General features: G+C 49.9%; 1 protein-coding gene across 5 annotated transcripts in view; it reads left to right on the top strand.

The window, feature by feature from the left end:
- Nucleotides 1–25,318, top strand: part of TRAPPC12 (trafficking protein particle complex subunit 12) — an 84,340-nt gene that overhangs the window by 46,166 nt on the left and 12,856 nt on the right. For all 5 annotated transcript variants that reach the window (XM_077844259.1, XM_077844256.1, XM_077844257.1 and 2 more), the window contains exons 6-9: nucleotides 4,220–4,332; nucleotides 14,257–14,329; nucleotides 17,918–17,991; nucleotides 23,118–23,216. In XM_077844259.1, coding sequence (XP_077700385.1) covers nucleotides 4,220–4,332; nucleotides 14,257–14,329; nucleotides 17,918–17,991; nucleotides 23,118–23,216 — 359 coding nt within the window. The remainder of the gene's footprint in view (nucleotides 1–4,219; nucleotides 4,333–14,256; nucleotides 14,330–17,917; nucleotides 17,992–23,117; nucleotides 23,217–25,318) is intronic.

Raw genomic sequence — 25,318 nt, 5'->3', positions numbered from 1 at the left:
ATCCCAGACTTTGGCTATCTTCTTGTTCTCTTGACATCATCTTTCACAGAGCAGTTTTTAATTTTAATGAGTCCATTTTTTTTTTCTTTCATGGATCATGTTTTTGGCTTTGTATCTAAAAAGTTATCTCTAAACCCAAGTCACTTAAATTTTCTTTATGTTCTGTTCTAGAAGTTTTAACAGTTTTGCATTTTACATTTAGATATTGCCCATTTTGAGTTAAATTTTGTGAAGGATGGAAGGTCTGTGTTAAGATTGATCCCCCCCCCCCCCCCGGCCTCCCCACACATACATGTCTAGTCATCCCAGCACCATTTGCTGAAGGAACTGCCCTTTCCCCATTGACTTACCCTTACTTCTTTGTCAAAGATCAGTTGACTATATTTATGAGGCCTATTTCTGGGCTTTCTGTTATGTTTCATTGCTATATTTATTTTGTTCTTTTGCTACTGTCACAGTCTTTGTTACAGTAGCTGTATATAAGTCTAAAGTTGGGTGGTGTCTGTTCTCCAACTTTGCCCATGTCTTCAATGTTGTATTGGATATTTACAGTCTTTTGCCTCTCCACATAAACCTGGGAATCACTATGTCAGTGTCCACAAAATAACATGGGGGTTTTGATTGTGATTTGAAGCTGTAGATCAAGTTCTGAGAACTGACAAGTGTGGAGTCTTCCTGTCAGTTCACATGGAGTATCTTTCCACTTTTTCATGTCTTTTTGATTCTTTCACTAGAGCCTTACAGTTTTCCTCATATAGCCTTTGTACATATTTTGCCAGATTTATATCTTACTATTTCATTTATGTTAGTGCTAACGTAAATAATATTGTGTTTTAGGTAAATGGTATTGTGTTTTCAATTTCAAATTTCAGTTCTTCATTGCTGGTGTGGTAAGTCAAACCCAGTTGACTTCTGCAGATTAACTTCGTGTCCTGTTCTTTTTTTTTTTTTTTTAAGATTTTATTTATTTATTCATGAAAGACACACAGAGAGAAAGGCAGAGATATAGGCAGAGGGAGAAGCAGACTCCAGGCAGGGAGCCTGATGTGGGACTCGATCCTGAGACCACATCTCAAATGCGTTTTCTGCATCTATTGGTACACTATATCACTTTTCTTGCTTAGCCTCTTTAATGTGATGAGTTACATTGATTTTTGAGTGTTGGATCAGCCTTTCATACCTGGAATAAATACCACTTGGTCATAACATATAATTCTTTTTATACACCTTTGGGTTTAATTTGCTAATTTTTTGTTGGATTAAATGTAGTTGGATTTGATTTGCTAATTTTGTTGAGAATGTTTATATCTGCATTCCTGAACCATGCTGGTCTATAGTTTTCTTTTCCCATGTCTTTGTCTACTTTTGTTACTAGGGTATTGCTAACCTCATAGAATAAATAAGGAAATATCTCCTGTATTTCTATTGCCTGAAAGAGATCATAAAGCATTGATATCATTTCTTCCTTAAATGTCTGGTAAAGTTCACCAGTGAAACCATCTGGGCCTGGTGCCTTCTGTCTTGAAAGGTTATTTCTTGATTTAACTTTTTTTTTAATATTTTATTTATTTATTCATGAGAAACACAGAGAGGCAGAAATACAGGCAGAGGGAGAAGCAGGCTCCATGCAGGGAGCCTGATGTGGGACTCGATCCAGGGTCTCCAGGATCAGGCCCTGAGCTGAAGGTGGCACTAAACCGCTGAGCTCACCCGGGCTGCCCCGTTTTGTTTTTCTGTTTGTTTTTTGTTTTGTTTTTTTTCTGGGCTGCCCCTTGATTTAACTTTTTAAATAGATATTGGCCCATTCAGATTATCTCTTCCTCTTTGTGTGATTTTTTGCTAAGTTGTGTCTTTCAAGGAATTGGTCCATTTCATCTAGGTGACAAAATTTGTGGATATAGAGTTGTTTTAAATATTTCTTTATTGGGGCAGCCGGGTGGTTCAGTGGGTTAGCGCCGCCTTCAGCCCAGGGTGTGATCCTGGAGACCCAGGATCAAGTCCCGCGTTGGGCTCCCTGCATAGAGCCTGCTTCTCCCTCTACTTGTGTCTCTGCCACTCTCTCTCTCTCTCTCTCACTCTCACTCTCGCTCTCTCTCTCTCTGTGTCTCAAATAAATAAATAAAAATAAATAAATAAATAAATAAATAAATAAATAAATAAATAAATAAATAAATCTTTTTTAAAAAATTCCTTTATTTTCCTTTTAATATCCATGTGGTCAGTAGTGATGACCCCTCTTTTATTTCTAATATTAGTAATTCATGTCTTCTCTCTTATATCTTTGTTAGCCTGATTAGAAGTTTATCAATTTTACTAAATTTGTCAAAAACCAACGTTGAGTTTGGTTGGTTTTCCCTGTTGATTGATTTTAAAATCTTCTTTCTTTTCAAATATATTCATATAATGCTGTAAAATTCCCTCTTAGCACTGCTTTTGCATCATCTCACAAATTTTGATAAGTTGTGTTTTCACTCTCATTTAGCTCCACGTGATTTTGCATGTCCTTTTAAATGTGGGAACTTCCTCTGGTGTGTAGACATTTGCCAGAATATGTAGCAAACTACTCCCTACCACCTCATCATGTATCCAGTTCATTTATAAATTGGGTTTGAGAACATGCAGTAGACAGTTTGTTTTTGTGCTTATTTTACAGAACCTACAGAGTTCTCAAGATATTCTCTCTCTGCAGGTGAATTCTCACCCACATGGGAATGATCATTGCCTATTGTTTACTTGATATGAAGGGGTGGAAATGACACAGCTAATCCATGGCCTACCATGTTAGCATAGTCCCATAGTTAGTGATGCTCATGTCAAGACACTTTTCTTTCTAGGAAGTAGAAACAACTCCTTCCAGAGTGTAAACTCAATCATCCATCCTCTTTTCTTTCATTTTTTTTTTATCCATCCTCTTTAAACATAGGAATTATTTAGTATCCCTAAAAAAAAAAAAAAAAATCAGACATTTAAAATTCAATAATTGTCATCTTTCTTTCCTCTGGACTTACAGTCACCGTAGAACCTATTTTTTGTGGAGTTCCTTATTTGTGACCCCTGTAGATCTTTCTTCCATCTTTATTAAAGACCATAGAGCATCATACCATTTCAAGGTGAGAAGGAGCTCAGTTGAGAAGCCATCTTAGTGTGGTACGTGACAGACTCTCCCTGTTGATTAATGGTCAGGCAGGTGGGCAGACCCAGGCACAGAGAGGGAGTCACTTGCAGGTGTCACATAACTTGTTTTCTAACCATCTTCCAAACTGTATCTAAATACTTGACGCCTCCAGTCTGTTTTGAAAAGCCCTCTTCTGACTCTTCAGGATCACCCTGTGTTGTCATGTTCAAATCCATTACCTCACTTATGACAGGCTGTTTGCAATTTTTTTTAGGCTGTTTGCAATTTTGATGGTTTATATGTACTTCCTGTATTTACTGTATGTCAAATTCCAAATCCTATGGAAGGAGCATGATATTAATAAAAAGATTCCCTTGTTCTGAGGGACAATGCAGCCACATCCAGATACTGTGTATAAGTTCATTTCAGGTGCAGCCCTTCTTCAGAGAACTGCTCTCATTCCCCCTCAGCACACTGATGGAGTGTTCCCTGCCAGGCGAGCCTGGAGGGTGGAGTTTCCAAGTCCAGCTCCCTTACCTTCTGTGGGGGCACCTCTGACGAAGAGAGCCTTTGCTGCAGAGCCACACACATGCATGTGTGCACACGCACACACACACACATACACATTGCCGAATCAGGCAAAGCTCCTTCCTAGGGACCTGGACCTGAGACGCACCTTTGCTCACTTTCCTTCGCTGGTCCTGCATCAGCCACATTCTTACTTGCTTGCAGAGCCTCCTTTGAGGGTCTCCTTCTAGGTACCCCAACATAAGCGACCTTTTATTTGAGCTTGTCATACCAAAAAAAATATTTTAAAAACCCATGAGTGTTCTGTGGTTTCTTTTATTGGAGGAGGAAGCAGTCGCTAGTTGGAGCACAGCTATGGAAACAGTAGTGACGTCACCTTTCTCCTTTGATAGTTGTCTAGAACATATGTATTTATGGCTTTACTTCATAACTGACACCTTTGCATACCTTAGCAACAAATGAAGAGCTTCTGTCCTCCCTTCCTCTGGGACATCAGCAGTTCCCTCCTTCAGGTGTGTTAAGTATGAAAGTGTGCTGAGTTATAGCATACTAACTCCACTTTGACTTCCATTCTAGGCTCCATGGTCCCATTTTCAATGCGGATCTTACATGCAGAGCTTCAGCAATACCTGGGGAATCCGCAGGAGTCCTTGGATCGACTGCACAAAGTGAAGGCCGTCTGCAGCAAGGTAATGACAGCTCCATGGTAACCTGTTCTGTCCTCCTTCCTGAAGAAGAGAGGACACCCTTACTCCCCCTTCCCTCAGGGGAGCGCACCGCATTACCTTCTACCCAGCCCGCCCCAACCACTGCCATCACCACTTCCCCCAGAAGGGCAGGGTCATCCAGTGCATCATGACCATGGTATTCTCTGTTCTCACTAAAATTGTTTTTGGGGGCAGTGGATGTTTTTTGGCAAAGCTTGCAGCCTGAAATAATTCATTTATAGTTTTTATTATTCTAGAGGAATAATTGATGTACAATATTGTATCCGTTTCGGGCGTACCACATAGTGATTCAGGATTCATATACATGTTGAAATCGTCACAATAGGTCTGGTTACCACCTGTCACCATATAAAGTTGTAACAATATTATTGGCTACATTCCCCATGCTGTACATTATGTCCCTGTATCTTACTTACTATATACCCGCAAGTGTGTCCCTCTTAATCCCCCCTCCCTTTGGCAACCACCAGTTCATTCTGTCCCTGAGTCTGTTTCTGTTTTGTTGTTTAGATTCCACACGTATTCCATACAGTATTTATCTTTGACTTATTCCACTTAGCGTAATAGCCTTTGGAGCCATCCCTATTGTCACAAATGGCAAGATTCCATTCTTTATCGGCTGAGTAGTATTCCACTGTATATATGTACCACACCTTTTTTACCCAATAGCTCATAGATGGGCATTTAGATTGCCTCCATATTGATTATTGTAAGTAATCTTGAAATGAACAGAGGTACAGATATCTTTCTGAATTTGTGTTTTCATTTTCCTCAGATAATTACCCAGAAGTAAATTGCTGGATCATAGGTAATTCTATTTGTAATTTTTTTGAAGAACCTCCATATTGCTTTCCAGAGGGACTGCACCAGAGTACATTCCCTCCAGCAATGCACAGGGTCCCCCTTTCTCTACATCCTCACCAACTCTTGTTATTTCTTGTCTTTGATACTAGCCATTCTGAGAGGTGTGAGAGAATTCCTCATTATGGTTTCGATTTGCATTTCCACGATGGTTAGGAATGTTGACCTTTTCATGTGCCCATTGGCCATCCATGTCTTCTTTAGAAAAAGGTCTATTCAGGCCCTCTGCCTGGTTGGGTTTTTTTATATTGAGTTTTTGAGCACTTTATATATTTTGGATATCAGATATGTCATTTGCAAATGTCTTCTATTCAGTACGTTGTTTTTCTGTTTTGTTGGCTGAATTCCTTTGCTGTGCAAAAACGTTTTAGTCTGATATAGTCTCATTTGTTTATTTTTGCTCTTGTTTTTGTTCTTAAGGAGAAAGATCAAAAAAAAAAAAAAATCACTAAAACCGGTGTCAGCTTTCTGCCTATGTTTTATTCTAGGAGTTTTATGGTTTCAGGTTTTATGTTTAAGTCTTTGCTCCATTTTGAATTCATTTCTGTGTGTGGTATAAGAAAGTGATCTGGTTTCATTCTTCTGCATGTGGCTGTGCAGTCTTCCAAACATTTATTGAAGAGACTGTCCTTTCCCCATTGCATATTCTTGTGTCTTTTGTCAGAGACCAATTAACCATAAAAGTGTGGGTTTATTTCTCAGCTCTCTATCCTGTTTTAATCCATGTCTCTTTTTGTGCCAGTACCATACTGTTTTGATTATTACAGCTTCTAGAATAGTTTGAAACTAGAGAATGTGATGCTTCCAGCTTTGTTATTCTTTCTCAAGACTGCTTTGGCTATTCAGGGTCTTTTATGGTTTCATACAAATTGTAAGATTGTTCTAGCTCTGTGACACATGCCATTGGTGTCTGGATAGGGATTGCGTTGAATCTGCAGACTGCTTCAGGTATTTTAACAGCATTCTTCCTGTCAGCACAGAATATCGTTCCATTTATTTACATCGTCTTCAGTTTCTTTCATCAGCATCTTCCAGTTTTCAGAATACAGGGCTTTCACCTTGGCTAGATTTACTCCTAGATATTTTATTCTTTTTGATGCAGTTGTAAATGGGATTATATTCTTAATTTTTCTTTCTGAAGTTTGGTATTATTGTACACAGATGCAACAGATTTCTTTATATTGATTTTGTATCCTGCAAATTTAATGAATTCATTTATTGGGGTCTAATAGTTTTTGGGTGGATGCTTTAGGGTTTTCTATACATGGTATGTCATCTGTGAATAGTGACAGTTTTACTTCCTTTCTCATTTGGATGCCTTTTTTATTTTTTTTAAGATTTTATTTATTCATGAGAGACACACAGAGAGACACAGAGACACAGAGGAAGAAGCAGGCTCCCTGTGGGAAGCCCGATGTGGGACTCAATCCCAGGACCCTGGGGTCATGCCCTGAGCCAAAGGCAGACACTCAACCACTGAGCTACCCAGGCGTCCCTGGATGCCTTTTATTTCGTGTCTGATGGCTGCAGCTAGGATTTCCAATAATATGTTGAATAAAAGTGTCACAGTGGGCAGCCTTCACTTTTTCCTGATCTCAGAGGAAACGCTTCCAATATTTTAGCATTGAGTATGTTAGCTGTGGGCCTGTCATATCTGGTTTTCATCATGTTGAGGTACATTCCCTCTGTATCCACTTCACTGAGAGCCTTTATCATAAACAGACATTATGTCAGATGCCTTTTCTGCATCTATGGGGATATCATAGGATTTTTATTCCTTATTTTGTTATTGTGATTTATTACATTGATTTTGGGATATTGAACCATCCTTGTATACCTGGAAAATATCCCACTTGATCACGGTGTTTGATCTTTTATTATATAGTTGAAATCAGTTTGCTAATACTTTGTTAAGGGTTTTGGCATCTGTATTCATCAAAGATGTTAGCCAGAGATTTTCTTTTCCTTTTTTGTCCCTAGTGTCTTTGTCTAGTTTTGATTATCAGGGTAATTCTGGCCTCGTAGAATGAGCTTGGAAGTGTTCCTTCCTCTTCAGTTTTATGGAATAGTTTGAGAAGAATAGGTATTAACTCTTTTTAAAATGTTGTGTAGGGGATCCCTGGGTGGCTCAGTGGTTTAGCGCCTGCTTTCGGCCCGGGGTGTGATCCTGGAGACCCGGGATCGAGTCCCACGTTGGACTTCCTGCATGGAGCCTGCTTCTCCCTCTGCCTGTGTCTCTGCCTCTCTCTCTGCCTTTCTCTCTCTCTCTCTCTCATGAAAAAATAAAATCTTTAAATAATAAAAATAAAAAATAAAAATAAAATGTTGTGTAGACTCTACTTGTGAAGCCATCTGAGCCTAGAGTTTTGTTTGGTGGGAGTTTTTTGATTACTGATTCAATTTCATTACTAGTAATGGGTCTGTACAGATTTGCTATTTTTTGCTTATTCAGTCTTAGAGGAGTGTATATGTTTCTAGGAATTTATCCATTTCATCTAGGTTGTCCAGTTTGTTGGCATGTAATTCTTCCTTACTATTATTGGTAAATTAAAAGCAAGGAAATATTCTCTTGTGTAAAAATCGTATGCCCTTAAATGTAGCAGGCCATTCACAGGTCCTGCAAATACTGTAAGCATCTATCTCCTTTATTACTGAGGCACTGGGGCAATATTTAAAGAGCTAATGGTTTAAAATGTTCCAGAATCAAAGCAAATTATATTGTATAATGACAACTGTCATTTGTAATACTGACTCCAAAGGCGGATAAGGTTCAGAAGTGCTTTCTGAATTGTTCCTGGTTGTAAAGTAACAATTATATGGAAGGTACCAAGCTGCATCAACAGAAGATCAAATTATTCCATTCAGTAATATTAGCAGGAAATAAGAGATTTAGAGTCTGCATCTCCAGGCTGTGGACCACCCCACCTCCCAGATCTCTCATCCCTGGGATGGAAGTAAAGTGCCTTTCCTGCCTGCTGTGCAGTGCTGCTGGACAAGTTGAGTGAAGTCATGTCTGTGGAGGGCTTGCAGAACTGTAACAACAAGCAGTTAGGAGCAGCAGCATGTCACAGCTCTTTTTTAAATGAGGTTATATTTGTTGAGTTCCTCCTTTCCATTTCCAGTTATTCTGCTTTTATTTTAAGATTTTATTTATTTATTCATGAGAGGCACAGAGAGAGGCAGAGACACAGGCAGAGGGAGAAGCAGGCTCCCTGCAGGGAACCCACTGCGGGACATGATCCCAGGACCCCCGGGGTCACACTGTGAGCCAAAAGCAGAAGCTCAACCCCTGAGCCACCCAGGCACCTCCATTTCCAGCTATTCTTGATGGAAGTTCTGTGGAAGTTCTCCACAGAAGAAGGTGGTATCCTCAGGACCCGCAGCAGGGAGGTAGTGGGTTCCTCCCTGCACAGATGGACCTCACTCAAGCATAGGCAGGTGTCCTGGGCACCTTACACCCTCGAGCTGTGTACCAACTTCTGGTTCCTAGAACTCCAGAGATCAACAGAAACCCTGTTTTCCTATACACTGATCAGTTGACAGGGAAATTGCATTAACTGACATTTTTTTTTATTCTAGCGCTTTTTTCCTTGAACCTTGAAAGAGTTAAGATATAATTATTTTCAGAAATAAGAAACACATAACTTGTTAATGAGAAATGTGAAGTTAGTGATTTTCCACACTGTACACAGATGATTTGCCTCCATATCACTTCAGGGCATTTTATGTACTTGAGAGGGAATTCTAAGTGTTCTAGGGACTTGAGGGTGGGAGAGAAACAGGAGTTCTGCAGGTTCGTTTTCCCGGCAGTGAGGCATCATGTATCTTCACTATTGAGCCCCTTAAGCACGGGATGCAGGGTAATGATGGGAGGGGAAGGCAGGTCTTCTGCCACCACTGCTCTAGGCTCCTTGTACTCGTTGTACTAAACACATTGTGTTTGCTGGAAACCAGTCTCCGGTCCTAAGCATTTTTCAATTATAGCTTATTTAATCCTTACACACCTATGTAAGGATTAAAACCCTATGACTAGGGGTTCCATTACCCCACTTACAGCTGAGCGACCTGAGGAGGCACAGAGAGGCTGACTTGCCCGTGATCACATAATTTGACCCAAGTTGTCCAGCTGTGGGGTCTGTGCTCAAAATCAAAACCTGCCCTCCCTGTGCCATGTCCCAGTTGAAATGAGAAAGGCCTAAGATCTTCCTCCCCATGCCAGCATCTCTGCTCCGTCCAGTAGGAACACGTCTCACTGTGATCGAAATGCCCTCTCGCACAGACCTATCCCCAGAGAGGGGATCATGCCTGTGCTCTGTTGGACTGGGCCCCTCCTCAGACTCAGGTGGTTTCATCCCAAAGTGGCCAAGTGATGACACCTGACAGCATGGGCATGAGAGGTAAAGCAGGTGTAGTGCAATCATACTACGGGAACATTTCTTGTAGGCTGACACGCTTGGAGGAGACAAGGCAGAAATAGTGCAGGGACCCGCTGCCAGTGTGCATGTGACTTGAGTCTCTCGGGTGCCACCTGCTTCTCACCGTGGGAGCATCCCGCCACGCATCACGGAATTGCACTGTGCACCAGTAGATGTTTCTCTTATGGCGTGACCCAGATGTAAGCCTATCCTTCTCCTGGTGCCTAATTGATGAAATGGCAGGTGGTCCTTATTCTGGAAGAAAGACAAGCAGTTGGTTGTGGAAGATAGTGTGTTGGTCTCTGGCCAAAAGGATGTTCATGGCTAATTTCAACATGTAATTTCTATGTGTTCCTTATGTGCCAGCTTAAAATTTGGCCCCACCTCCAAAGAGAGGCAACCTCATGTCACATGACTGGCTGGCGCTAAAGAGAGAAAGGGAGAGGGCATGCCGGGGCCTGCAGAGCCCTCAGGTCTCTTTGCCGTCACCCCAGCAGATAAGCAGGTTCCCCACAGAGCTCTCTGTCCCGTGTGTTTTAATGCTTGCATGGTGCCTGTTGGTCACCAAGGTCATTTTCGCAGCCTGGAGGTCAGCAGTGGTTGTGGAGTGAAATGCTTGGGAAGGGCTGAATGTGGAGCAGGAAGGTTGTCATCCCTTGGGAAGAAAGTCAGCTGAGGCGCGTCAGGCTGCTCAGAGCACGCTCCCATTTGTGCCAATAATACACTCTGAGCCATGCGGTCTGATAGTTGCCACAAGAGCAGGTTCAGTCCCAGCATGATTTCCCAAACGAGAAGTGACAGCCTTCTGTGGCAGCCGCAGTGAGGCGTGGCAGGCAGGAGCAGCCGGGGATCATGGGGAGAAGTCACCTGCTACCATGGCCTCCTCAGCCCGGTTAGGCCTGCGAGTCCTGTCACCCGCCCTCTTGGGGGACATGCCAAGATAGAGGTCTCCCCCTGATTGCACTCTGTGCCACTTTAACCCCAGAAGGAGGGCACCAGATGTGGGTGTCCCAGGACCGGCCAGGCCTAGGGGTCAAGGCTTGATGTGGTTTCCACAAGGTTACCTCAGCCCCACAGCCACAACATGGAATGTTGGTGACATAATGCTAATTTTCCAGGCCAGCCTACAGACTTAGAGTTGCAGTATGGTCTGAGTGAAGTGAATCACATCCACCGAAGGGAAGCCACAGCATCTTGTGAGCTGTGTGGGTGGCAGGAACACAGGCCGTTTTGTTCTTTTTTATTTTCTGTCTTTTATTAGTTATGTTAGCACATATTAGTTTTATAATCAGACTTTTTTTTTCTATTGAAAAGAGCTAAACGATCCTGCAGGAGAAAGGGAGGTAAGGTAAGGCAGTGGGGCACCCGGGGACAGGACGGGGAGCCAGAGCAGCGCAGGAAGCAACGCCAGCTCTGGAGTTCCCAGTGTCCGCAAGCCAGTTGTTGCTCAGAAGAGGCTCGGCTTTTCGTCATAGGGAACATTCCCCAGATGATGGTTATAGACTGTATCCGACCAGTAAGCCTGAGCTTGGGTCGTGGCCGTGAATTTTAGCACAGGCCCAGCTTCCCTTCTGATCTTTATGACGTGATCCCAGGGAACAGTTTTCCCAGCTGTCTCTGAAGTCGAGGCTGGCAAGAGCCTGTGTGGTAAAGTAGGAACTGTTTGGTTCAGTTTAACTGTCAATGAGGAGTGACATGTGCCTCGATTTAAAACAAATTGGCCGTGCTACCAGGCCTTGGAAACGGTGACCATGGTCCGAGCAGCAGGTGCCTCCGTCCTGCGGGCCCTGCTTCTCTGGCTTCTCTGCAGCCTGCCTCTGCCACCAGCCCCAAGAGGCCTTTAAAGAGGCCTGGAAAGAGCCAGGAGAACACCTCCCCAGCGCCATGTGCATTAGTAGATCCTGATATACTAATGATGCCAAATAATGATGCCAAAGGAGCTCCCAGTGTGGGTCCGTCGCTGATACGGACACACCGGGTGTGGTTTTGAGTCCAGCTCCATCCCTCCCACGACCCAGCAGCCTCCGCCCATTCCAGGCTGGCCTGGCGGAGGGTAGCTTGTAAAAGAAGTGCTACATTAGAGACCCCCACAGCTGAAGGAGCCAGAGGGTAAGAGCATGTGTGCACCCTGGAAAAGAAGTACCTTTAGCGGCGTCCATACGGCTTGTTCCCTGCTGATGATTGCTGATAAGGCAGCGGTGAGAGCTTTGTTTCTGGGAAGGGTTAATATCCTTTAGTTAAAAATGGAGCCGGGGGCAGCTGTTGTCAGCCTTCACTGGCCAGCTCCCCAGGGAAGCGCTCAAGGAGGCTGGTCATCGGCACGCGGACGACGTCTGGGCGCTGCCAGGCCTCACCTGACCCACACAGCGCACGTGCCCTGCCTTGCTGCTCCAGCAGAGAGCAAATTGTCTGTGGCTTAATCAGATGAGATGGGAGTGATTGGCAAGTGGAGAGAGGTAATTGAGTGATTGGAGACGGCTCCTGCTTCCTGGCTCGAGGCGGCATCTCTGCCCTTTGCCATTGACGCTCAGGCTTCTTGGCCCGTGCATGCTCAGAGTGCACAAGCAGGAGACGACAGTAGGGCCCAGGACTTTCTAGAGAAATCCGAGCCCCTCTAGGGCGGGCCTGCTGTCACTTTGGTCTGGACTCAAGTAGGTTTTTAGTTGAGTCTTTGGTCCTTGAATTAGGGCCAGCCACCAGTTGTTTGTACATAGGATACTTTGTGCATAAAACCCATTCCCCAAAAGAACCCCATGCCACCTGTAATCCGTGGCAGCCCACCAAAGAGAGAGGTAGGAGGCTCCTTCCCCAGGGCTTTCCTACAAGCTGTGGTCCCAAGAGTGTCACCTGAAGCTCATCAGAAGTACGGGCTTTGGGATCACAGCAGAGGCATACAAATCAGAACCTAGATGCCAAAGTCGTGTATGGTCTGGTGCCCATGAACTTACAGGATCTGGAGGCAGGTGTAAATGGGGTGCTCCCTGCAGGCCAGGGGGTGCATCCTGCCTTGCTTGTTGTGGAGAGCAGACCCAGGAGTGCTTGCCAGTGTCTGACCTGGACGTGGGCCTCGGTCATGTTGTCAGGGACAGAGGGATGGAGAAGGGAAGTGGGACCTTACCACGGTTGCAGACAAGACCGTTCAGGCTTCGGGTAGGCAGTGTTTGCGTCACTTTCCTTCATAGAACTACCGCCTTAGAGGTAAGCACACTAGGACTGTACAGTCTGTGCACGGCATCAGAGGGGCAGGGGCTCCCGCTTTCTTTCCTTGGGCATTTCTCCTCCTATAGCCTCCCCAGAGTGGCCCGCCCCTCTCCCTTCCTCAGTCACTGCTCCAACACAGTGTCCTGTGATTCGGCCCAGGAGGCAGATGCAGGGCCCCAGAGGTGGGTTCTCAGCAGCCACAGGGATGCAGTGGCATGAGGCCAACCCATGGGCCCGTGCATGCTTGCCCTCATGGCATCTGCTGCCCGCCTCTGCAGGACTCCTCCTCACCAGCTCTGTTCCTGTGGTTGGTTTTACGCTTCCCCCGCGTCCCACCCAGTGACCCTGGGGGTAGGCCCTAGGGACCGGGAGGATGCCTGCCACCTGCTCCTCTCAGTAACTGCTGCCCTGTCTCCTGCCCTGCCCACCCTCCGCCCCAGCCAAGATTAATTCAATGGTACCATCAAGACTTCCTTCCCTGGTCAGTTTCTGTGTTCATGTTCCTTTATCAGAAGACAGATTAGCTAAGAAGCGTCACTAGATGACCTTTACTATCGTGGTTTTGAACCCAGTGCATCCAGAGTCCGCGAGTGGCCCAGGCCTCTGTAACTGCAGGGAATCCTGCAGGTGCAGAGAGGCCCAGCTCACCCTCCTTGCTGGGACCCAACACGGGAAAGCCCAGAGCCGGTTCCTCACGGGCGAGCCACTGGGGGAGACGTTAACTGGCAGGACAGTCCGATGAACAGAAGGATTTCTTCCCACAAGCACATGCCCTGAAGGCAGTAGCAACAGGACTGGGATACAGACTTTCTTCAATTAACACTTCGGTTTTCTCCCTAGCAAAGTCTGTAGTCTCCACGCTTTGCTCTCCTCGTCCTGCCACTCAAAAAACCCATCCTCTGCCCAGATTCCAGTGGAAACAGCCTTTTTTCTTTTCAAGAAAGGCCAAAACACAAAAGAAGCAGCCCAAAGTTATTAACCAAACAACGGAAACCATGTAAAGTGACAGTTGCTCAGAATATATATTTGATACGTTTCAAGAGGCCACATCCCTCATGGTGCCCTGGAGGAATAAGACTGATGTTTTCACAGAAGTTAATAATCAGCCTCGTGTGTAACATACTTGATGCTTTTCTTTAAAAGAGAAAACAGCTACCCTGTGTCTGATGTCTCTGAGTGCTTTATGAGCATCATAAACCCAACTCCACATCAGCTAGAGGATGGCTTCCCCTCTGCTGCGCCTCCCTGTGTAGGGAATGGCGGTATTTAAAATGTGTCCGTGTGAAACATTCCTTGACAAATTGGCTTTCATACAGAGTAATCTGCTTCTCTTGGAATATATTATGACAAAGTCTAAAAGCAAATTCATTTTTTATGATTTTGTCGTTCTTATTTGGAATTACTGCAGATCCTGACAAATTTGGAGCAAGGCTTAGCTGAAGACGGGAGCATGAGCAGCATCACACAGGAGAACAGACAAGGTCAGTGGCCAGAATTTTCATTAAATAATTATCCAGCGTTGTCAGAAGATTCGCCTTTCTTCTGTCTCAGTCTCCTTTTCCCTTCTTGCTCAGTAATGCCTTGGTCCTTGCATGCATTCGTTGGCAAGCACCGGACCTGGCACTGCTGATGCATGAAGAGCAAACGTGTGTGCGGGTCCTGCCCAGGCAGCCCCATCGGGTGCAGAAGACCCGCCTGCACCCCGTGATCCAGAAGCCTTGGGTGGCTTCCACAGTAGGTGGAAGGGTGCTGGGACGGAGAGGAGCCGGACCTTCCTGTGGGAAGGGCGTCCCCAGGGTGGAGGCTACCTGCCAGAGACGCAGCCCAGGAGGCCAGGCTGATGAACTCACCCTTGACCCCAAGCACGGGCTGCTGGGAGCCGACTGCACGTTGAGAAGACCTTCCTGGCAGCGATGTTTTGAGAACATTAGGGATGAACTTCTAATTATGCTTCAAAGCCCAACTCAAATGGCGCCTCCCTGAGAGGCCCCTCACCTGCCGCTCCTTCCCCAAGGCCCGTCGTCTCCTTTCCCCACCAGTCCCACTCTGTCTCACCTCCAGGAGCCTGGCGGTTTCCACCTCTGTGTGCCTGACTCGGAGCGTGCTCTCCTGACCTCTGGCCAGCGTGGGTTATTCTAGCAAGTGTTGGGCTTCCTCTGAAGCTGCTCCGAGTAGACCAATGGGCCTGAGGCAGGCGAGGTGGCCTGGTGAAGGGAACACTGCAGGTAGAGAGCCATGCTGGTGCCCCCAGGACCATGGTGACCCTGGACGGCCCATGAGCATGGGCGTTGCGGGGGGAGGGCAGTAGGGAGAGAACAGCGTGGGCAGGAGATGTTTGGCTTGGGAGCCAACAGCACTGGGCTGCACGTATGCAGCAAGCACAGCGACCTTTGTTTGAGAAATCCCAACCTACAGCCAGAGTTGTAGGGAGTGTGCGCATGTGTGTGCACATCTGTGCATGCACACACATCCCTCTCGGCATTGTAGCTGCAGGTGAGTCTGAGCTGGCCTCACCCTCCGACCTCCCTGGTGTTGTCTGCACGTGGTCACTATTCCCGCAGAAGCAGGTAGGGACTGGATCTCAGGAGGCACTTCCTGGTCCTAAGGGTCAAGATAAACAGATTTCAGGGTAAATAGGGAAGAATTCGCACTTGGAGAAGTCCGTGGGTACGTACACTGCACTTCGCTGAGACAGCCCACCTTTTACGTTCCTCAACAAGATACTGTTCAGAATTTTCCTTTTCACAAAATGATGTTATAAGCAGTTAGTGTATTTTTAATTGCTAAAAGGCAAAGTGAGTTGAGTTCTTAACTTTGGCAATTAAGTTACCTGTGTTCCGAAGCGTCCAAGGACGAACATAGTTTCCAGGCAGTGCTTAACCCTCAGATAACGTCGGTCAGGGCGCGGCGGGAAGGTCGGATTCTGGAAGTGGGCAAATGAGGGTGAGGCCGGTCAGGCTCCCTCCCCACTCCAGCCCTCAGCTGAACCCTCTGACCCTGCACAGGGGCCCCACCACCCTCCTCCCCATCCTGCCTTGCTCCTCTGTCCTCCCCACTCCCACCCTCCTCCCCTTCCCACTCTGCTCCTCTCTTCTCCCCACTCCAACCCTCCTCCCCATCCCACCCTGCTCCTCTGTCCTCCCCACTCCCACCCTCCTCCCCTTCCCACCCTGCTCCTCTCTCCTCCCCACTCCAACCCTCCTCCCCTTCCCGTCCTGCTCCTCTGTCCTCCCCACTCCCACCCTCCTCCGTCCTCCCCACTCCCACCCTCCTCCATCCTCCCCACTCCCACCCTCCTCCCCTTCCCGCCCTGCTCCTCTGTCCTCCCCACTCCCACCTTCCTCCCCTTCCCACCCTGCTCCTCTCTCCTCCCCACTCCCAGCCTCCTCCCCATCCCACCCTGCTCCTCTGTCCTCCCCACTCCCACCCTCCTCCCCATCCCACCCTGCTCCTCTGTCCTCCCCACTCCCACCCTCCTCCCCTTCCCACCCTGCTCCTCTGTCCTCCCCACTCCCACCCTCCTCCCCTTCCCACCCTGCTCCTCTGTCCTCCCCACTCCCACCCTCCTCCCCTTCCCACCCTGCTCCGCTCTCCTCCCCACTCCCAGCCTCCTCCCCATCCCACCCTGCTCCTCTGTCCTCCCCACTCCCACCCTCCTCCCCTTCCCACCCTGCTCCTCTGTCCTCCCCACTCCCACCCTCCTCCTCATCCCACCCTGCTCCTCTGTCCTCCCCACTCCCACCCTCCTCCCCTTCCCGCTCTGCTCCTCTGTCCTCCCCACTCCAACCCTCCTCCCCATCCCGCCCTGCTCCTCTGTCCTCCCCACTCCCACCCTTCTTCCCACTCCCACCCTGCTCCTCTGCCCTCCCTACTCTCACTGTGCTCCCCATGTCCCCCCACTCCTGCCTTCCTCCTCATCTGCTGTACTCCCACTCTCCCCATTCCCACCGTGCTCCCCTGCCCTCTCCACTCCCACTGTGCTCCCCACAGCCCCCATTATGACCCTCCTTCCCATCCCTCCATGCTCCCCTGGTAGCATATCCACCTTCCTCCTGGGCCACGTGTGTGACCATAAGCCACCACTGGACAGACACCCCCAGGGAGCCGGCTCCGATTCTGCATCATTGCCATCCTCCCTCTCATGTGAGGGTGCTCCTGACCTTTTAGGCAGCACTTCTGTGCCCTTCTCACATTGATGCTCACAGAGCCTGTGAAGGCAGGATTGGAGTTACGGTTTTTCAGTTAAGAGGTTGTGCAGTTAGGGACTGGAGAGGGAGACCTCGGAAAGCAGAGCTGGGCGTGCAGACACCCTGGCGGGTGAGCCAGCTGCCAGCCCTACAGCAGGAGGTGCCACAGCTGGGTGGGACTGTGCCCCCAGGCAGGTGGGCGGCACCTCCTGCAGCTTACCTGGGTAGTGTCTAAGCCCTGGGCAGTGGCTCAAACGTGACCATGCAATCACCTCCCAGGCTGAACCCAAGAGTTGGGTGCTCAACTGACTGCACCACCCAGGCACCCCAATATCTAATGATATTGGGCAGGTTTTTTTCTTTATGAATATATCGGCCATCTAGCTACTCTTTTTTTGAAGATTTTGTTTATTTATTTGAGAGAAAGTGAGAGTGTGTGTGTGCGTGTGATACGGGGGAGAGGAGTAGAGGGAGAGAGAGAATCTCAAGCAGACTCTGCGCTGACCCTGAGATCATGACCTGAGCCAAAATCAAGAGTTGGGTGCTTAATTGACTGAACCACCTATGTGCCCCTATGCTACTCTTTTTTAATGAGATTTTTATTGAAATTTCATGCCTGTTTTTCTACTGGATAGACTGCAGGCGAGCCCATGTGTTCGTTCTCTGAGTGAGGTGCTGGTTGGGCTGTGGGGTCTCCCGTCTGCCCCGAGCAGACCGGTTGCCCTCCTGCTCTTGCCGTGTCACTTCTGCATCCATCCTCCACCCAGAGCCAAGAGCCCTGGCCTGATGCCCGGTTCCCAGCAGCCCCGGGGCCAAGACCATGGCCGAGAGCCAGGATGTGCCTCCGACCTGCGCACGCTCACCACTGCCCCTCTCTTGCAGCCTCCATTCAGCTGTGGAGGTCCCGCCTGGGCCGGGTGATGTGCTCCATGGCAAACTGCCTGCTCCTGATGAAGGTACGTGCGTCCTGAGGAGGGTGTCAGCAGAAGCTGCGGGGGCCCGGCTGGCACACGGGTGCAGGAGTGCCCCGCGGTGGGCGGGAGGCTTTACCGAGCAGAGGGCTGCGTACCACATCGTGCACGGCGTTAGTTTATACTGAAAGACATCTCAGCAGAATATACAGCTTACATTGTCAAGTTCAATTGTTCCAACTTGGGTCTCGGTGATTTAATTAAAATCATCATTCATCCTCCCTCGCTCTCGCATAGTTTCCTCTAGATTCCATCCCAGAAAGGTGGCCCTGCCCTCCCCGTGGTAGGGGGCTGTTTTCCCTTGTCCTGACCAGACGTGCTGACCGATGCCCCGTGGCTTCCCCACCCCTGTAAGACCTGCGTCTCAGGGAAGCCACCCGCAGCCTTCTGCCCTGGAGGGCGCAGCTCACACCCCAGGAGGCTGACCTCAGGCGTTGCTCCTTTGTTTCCTCTAGCCTGTTCGTCTCACACAGGCCCTTGCAGCTGAGAGCAGTGTTGGCAGCTCCTCCCTCTGATGGGAACCTGCAGCACAGCCGCCTGGTGACCTGCATGACCTGCATCCCACTGGTGGCGCTGCCAAAGCTGCGGGGTTGGGGGGGGGGGGGCGGACGGGGCGAGCTGCCAGCCACAGACCTCTGGGCTGTCATGAGACCCAGACCCTGAGTCCCCCACAGGTCAGGCCAAGGTCATTCCTGAGCTCGATCTTCAGCAAAGCCCAGCAGGCAGTTCCTTGGGTGGCGGAGTCCAGCGGCTGGCCCTGGCGTGACAGCCACCTTACACACCCGCCCCTGGCAGCCCTGTGGGAGGGCTGAATTCTCAGCACAGCCCGTGCACACTCAGGAAGAGGACGGGCAGCCTGAACCTGCTTCAGAGCAGCCTGCCCTGGCTGTGCCCATGGCTCCCATCCAGGTGGCTCCAGCAGAGGCGAGACACTGGGGCACAGTGACTCTGCAGCGCCCTTCATGTCCCCAAGCCGTGTTTGAAGCCCCTCCGGCTCTGACATTCCTGCAAGCGCCCGCCCCCACCCCCAGCGCCCAGGGTGAGGGCAGTGTGGGTGGAGGAGCTCAGAGCATTCCGCCTTCTGTGTGCACATGGGTAGCTCTGACAGGGTGGCAGCCCATGCAGTGACCACAGCGCTCGTGCTCCTGTACCCGAGCCTTGAGCCTGCCCGGGCACGTGTGTGGGCAGGAGGGCAGTTGTGCCCTCACCCCCACGGCCCTGGCAGCAGGCAGGTCCTTCCCTAGAGCCGGGCCCTGTCCCCTCCTCCCCTCCACAGGCCACGCTCCCAGCTCTGGAACCCACAGGCCAGCCCGCTGCCCTGGGGCCACTGCAGCTGCCGCACTGGCTTCTGCAAACAAAGAGCAAACTGTAAATCTACAGGGCCAACGTCTCATTAATCATGGGGCTAAAACCCCCCGGAGGGAAGTTACCTGTTCCACTGGTAGATTTTTATTTGCATCGCTAAGACACATTAATAGAAGATTATGGGATAAAAGTGCTTTTCTTTGTTGCACTGTGGTGGTAAGAACACCGTCAAGCACCAAATGGAAGTTTCCACCTATATCGTTGGGACTCAAGACAACCTATCATTGTTTCAGAAATGCCTTATGATGAATGCAGTGTAATTTGCAATTTTCAGCTAATCTTTCATTTTCATGAGTTACAAAAAGTGAAAATTGTGCCGTGGAGGCCTGAGTGAGCACGTGCACGCGCCTTCCCTGGCTGTCGGTGAGCACGTGAGGCCTTGGCGTATGCCTTAGCTGTTTGTGAGGCGACACTGAGTTATGTCATCAGCCATTCAGTTATTTTGAATAACGTTCTGTTACGGTGAAAGAAATACTTTTTTATGATGAGAAATCTACTCAGGCGTCTCAGCCCCAGATACCCGCAAGACATGTTGTTGGGCCCAGTGACGTGCATTCTGAGGCCTGGGAGATTTCCTGTCTCACATTTTAAATGCCAGTTCCTTTCCCTAGACCCGTGGTAGTGCTAGGGCGCCCACGCTGGCCGGCTGCTTGGGTATGCCGCTGACCGCCTCAGGTGCGCCGAGGCCCATGTGTCCCTGCCCCACACAGGTGACACCAGCTTCTTCCTGCCTCTGTCACTGCACACAAACCCTTTCTGGCTGCAAACCGTTGTAAATCCAGCTTCACGGCCACCAAACCCACGTAGCTGCTGTAGGAGAAGGGTGAGCGTGGAACTAAAACAGGCCTGTCCTGTAAGCAGTCCCTCGTGGCCTGCCTCGGAGCCAGCCTGCGTGCTCTGCAGTGTGCAGTAAACTCGGAGAGCTCAGCGGAGACATCCTTTTAAGAGGCCGTGTTCCCTTCACTTCCAGTAAATAAACCATTTCAGGTAATGACAGTCCACTTAGGGATGCTTTCCAACACACTCCTGCTCTGCCTCATGTGATAAGAAGCTCCTTGAGCCCGTCCCCAAGGCTGCAGCTGCTCCCATGCCACGTCCCGTCCAGGCAGCAGGAGCGGGCACCTGTCCCCACAGCCGACCTCGTGGCGGCCCCGCAGCCCCTGCTCCTCTGCGGCCTGACCTCTTGCCAGGAAGCCAGCTTTCCCACGTGCTTCCCACGCCTGTGGCTCTGCCCTGGTTTACTCTCCCAGGAGACTCGTGTTTCCACAGATCCGCGGGGATCATTGCTTGGCTTTTTAAAGCTGTCCTTTCCATCTCAAATTATCTTTGGAATTCACCCGGCCTCAAGGGCTGAACCAGAGCCACGAGGCAGTGACATTGGCTTCCATGGACTTGCCAGCCGGAAGTAGGCACTCAGCCGCCCTCCACACCCTGGATCTGGCTCTCCGCGGCGCCAGCTCAGCTGGAAGCGTCAGTAGAGTGAGAGTGAGTGACACACAAGCCAAGATTCGGGGCACAAGGGCTGGCACGCCTCAGTGACACTGCAGCACTAACAAGAACGGCAGGTCTGCCTTCTGTTCGCTCTAAACCAGCAGTAAGGGGTAGGTGTCGCATTACAGCAGGTGACCCCCCCCCCCCACAGAGGTCTGGGGGGCCTGGAGCTCGTGGGCTCTCAGCTGGGGGCCCCGGCCGCCCCAGGGCCACGCCAGCCACCGAGCAGGACGCAGCACTGCCTCCCCACCAGAGTGCCTCTCAGCACATGCTCACACCCACACCCCTGCACATACCTGCTCAGCTTGTGAGTATACGCTCACACATACATGCTCACACCTGCACACTCACCCCTGCACATAGCTGCTCGCTTGCGAGTACATGCTTGCACACACATGCACACGTGCACACACTCACCCCTGCACATGCCTGCTCATGCTTGTGAGTACATGCTCATACATACATGTTCACACCCACACATTCACCTCTGCACATGCTTGTGCTTGTGAGTACACGCTTGCACACAGATGCACACACCCCTGCACATACCTGCTCATGCTTGTGAGTATACGCTCACACATACATGCTCACATGTGCACACTCACCCTGCACATACCTGCTTGCAAGTACATGCTTGCAGACACTCACACCTGTACACTCACCCCTGCACATATCTGCTCCTACTTAGCACAGACATGCTCACATTTGCACACTCACTCCTGCACATACCTGTTCCTGCTTGTGAGTACAGGCTTACACACACATGCCCACACTTGCACTCATACCTGTGTGCATACTTTCTCATGCTCATGCTTGCATGCACATACTTGCTCACACATGCTCATGCTTGCGTACCCCTTTGTGCTCACACTTGCTCCTGTGTTCATCCTCACACTTGTGCATACATTCATGTACCCCCTTGGTTTCTCATGCACATGGCTGCATGCACGCACTTGCTCATGCTTGTTCACACACTCATACATGCTTGCTTTCTCACACTTGTGCCTTGCCCCATGCCTCCCACATTCACACACTCGCTGACATGCTCCTGCATGTTCACACACGTGTGCATGCACACATGACACTGGATACAGCGTGGCGCTGCTGTGGGTGGCAGTGATAGACAGCGAGCAGCCACAGGGAAGGAAGGCAGGTGCTGTCAGGGTCCTCCTCGGAGCATCACATCTTGAATAAAATTTGTCTTAATGAGCTTCACTGAAGGGGCCAGACTAGAGTTTTTTCATTCTTTTCGTGCTACACTGGGATTTTACTTGTCACCCATCTTTAACTCCAGCCCCAGTTTGGATCAGACTGAAAATGTGGAGGAATAAAGGAAGTGCTCATGGGTTAGGAAGAATGAGCTAGGAGGGACGTGCGTCTGGAGCCGTGTTTCTCGTCTGTGCTGTAACTCAGGGAAAACACAGCGCCCAACACAAGAGCCTACTCAGTAACCATCACAGTGATCACTGCTGTGCCCTGGAGCCTGGGTTTGTGGGGACCGGAGACAAGCCAAGGGCTGTGTCCAGGTGACTCTGGCAAGTGACTTTCTCACACTGGAGAGAGGTGACTGGGGTCACCACGTGTGAGTGGACAGGGTTTACAGCCCTCTGCATTAGCTGAGTGCCCCCCGCGGGCAGGCTCTGGGCGCAAGGGAGTGCAGATGGTCGGGCCACAGACAGGGCTCCAATGGAGGGGAGGGCGGTGAAGGCACAGCACAGGAGCCAGTGGAACCCGTTCAATGTCCCACACACACACCTCTGATTCCGGCGGAGTTGCCGCAGCACATGCCAACATCCACTGTGAGCCCCGCCGAGGGTCCTGTGCTGCTCTCAGTGAGGGCATCTGGTGCTGTTTTCTGTGTGTTTGCACTTAAGGACTTTCCTCAATTTCTAGCGTAGAAAACGTTTAAGATCCTGTTATAAATTTGGTGCGTGTAATTGGCAGATGGTGACAAGATGAAATTCACTGATTCGCTTAATAATTTTGTCAGGAAGAGTGAGTGTTGCCACCTAGATGGTGGGAGCAAGAGGCCCCACAGCGAGAGGAAGGGGTTTCCTGACTCTGGCTTCCAACAGAACTTGGAACCCCGTGTGACGTGTGGTCAGGCAGGCCTGTGCTCACCTCGCGGGCCCGGCTCCCGTGTTGGCGTGCCCCCTCTGCACATGTGAGTCTGCAGGTACTTGAGCTTCTAACTTCGTAAGACAGAGAGTGATCTTCTTAACTCAAAAATGCCCTTCCACTTTTTCTCCCCGTAGGACTATGTGCTGGCTGTGGATGCTTATCACTCAGTTATCCAGTACTACCCAGAGCAGGAGCCACAGCTGCTGAGCGGCATCGGCCGGATCTTCCTCCAGGTAGGGGCCACACTGGGTGCACAGGCTATGGCGCACAGTCCCTGCCTGGGGGGCCCGGGAGTCAGTGCTCATTCTGTATTTACAAAACAGCACAGAGGGCCCCAGGAGGCCCAGTGGGTGAAGCGTCTGCTTTGGCTCAAGTTGTTGTCCTGGGGTCCCGGGACTGAGCCCTGCGTCGGGCTCTGCACTCAGTGGGGATTCCGCATATCCCTCCGCCCCTGCTTGTGCTCGCTCTGTCTCTCTCAGAAAAATAAAATCTTCAAAAAGAAAAAAAAGGAAAAGAAATAGTTTCACATCAAATGTCTCTTAAAGGTTATTTAGGGTAATTCTGGTTTGACGGTATTGGGTATGAAGTCCTTGATGTGATTGGGAAGCCCGACTGCTGAATGTGAATCTACATAGACCTTCATTGGTGACGCCTTGAAACATATTACCTTAGACGTCATCCTGTTGCCCTCAGAAAAGTGCCGATAAAACCATAGAGAATCTTATTAAAACGTGGCTGATAGGGCAGCCCGGGTGGCTCAGTGGTTTAGTGCCGCCTTCGGCCCAGGGCCTCCTGGAGACCTGGATCGAGTCCCATGTCAGCCTGCCTCTCCCTCTGCCTGTGTCTCTGCCTCTCTCTCTCTCTCTCTCTCTCTTCTCTCTCTGTGTCTCTCATGAATAAATAAATAAAATCTTAATAATAAAAAAAAACAACGTGGCTGATAATAGAGAAACTGGCTGATACTTTGCTGGAAAGAGCGCGTGAAGCTGCGTAGACTGTACAGAGGATGTCCAGCTCGAAGCAGTGGCCCCAGCACTGCAGCAGGGGAGGGCACGTCGCTGAAGCCAGGATGTGCCCTCCTGGACTGGCGGGTGGTAGAGGCATGAGCGCCCCTCCTCACCTGGGTCTCCCTGGACGGCGACCCCGCCTTCACACTGAGCCTCGGCGGCCTCTGCTCCCCACACACCGTCAGTCTGTTAGGGTTTCTGCCATAATGTCCCAGAGCCGGGCTTGGGGAAAGGGCGGTGAGCAACAGGCACTCCCTGATGGTCAGGGAAAGGCCAGACGTCTGCGGAGCACCACTCACCCTGAGCGGGCGCCGTGCTAGACCATTCCACCACGGGCGCCCCCTGCCACTTCACACGTTAGCAGGCTAAGGCTTCCCTGTGGGTGGGTGAGGTGAGCCCTCCCGAGGCCCGAGAGGTGAGGAAGAACAAGGGCCCCCTGAGCCCAGAGCTCGGGTTCTCACGGAAGGGTGGTCCTGTCCTCATGCACCCCCGGGTCCATGCACATGCACACCGTCCTCCTCCACACACACACATGCACACACTCCTCCTTCCCCCAGTCATACATACACACACACACACACACACACACATACATACTCCTCCTACACCCCTGGGTCCATGCACATGCACACCGCCCTCCTCCATACACACACACGTGCACACATTCCTACTCCCCAGTCATACACACACACACACACCTACACCCCCAAGTCCATGCACATGCACACCCTCCTCCACACACACACATTCCTACTCCCCAGTCATACATACATACACACACACACACACACACACACACACACACACACTCCTACACCCCCAGGTCCACGCACATGCACACCGCCTTCCTACACACACACACACACACGTGCACACACTCCTACACCCCCAGCCGTCCACGCACACACTTCTACACCCCCAGCCGTCCACGCACACACTCCTATACCCCCCGGTCGTCCATGCACACGTGCACACACTCCTTCCTCCTGCACCCGCAGTCCACACACACACGTGCACACACCCCTCCTATACCCCAGGTCATCCATGCACACATGCACACACTCGTCTGACACCTCTGGTCGTCCATGCACACACACCCATCCTCCACATAACACGCACACATGCACACACCCCTCCTACACTCCCAGTGATCCACATACACACGTACACCCCCCCTCCCCACCACACACGTGCACACACCCCTCTTCTCCATGCCACATACACATGCACATGTGCACACATGTCTCCTACTCCTCCCCACCCCCAGCCCATACTGTTCACAGGAGGCAGATGAGACATGCACTAGGGTCCAAGGAGAGTCTGACAGT

Source organism: Canis aureus, chromosome 12 (genome assembly GCF_053574225.1).
Source record: "Canis aureus isolate CA01 chromosome 12, VMU_Caureus_v.1.0, whole genome shotgun sequence".
In the NCBI taxonomy this organism is placed as follows: domain Eukaryota; kingdom Metazoa; phylum Chordata; class Mammalia; order Carnivora; family Canidae; genus Canis; species Canis aureus.
Note: the sequence above shows the minus strand (reverse complement) of the source record. Positions and strands in the feature narration are given on the sequence as shown.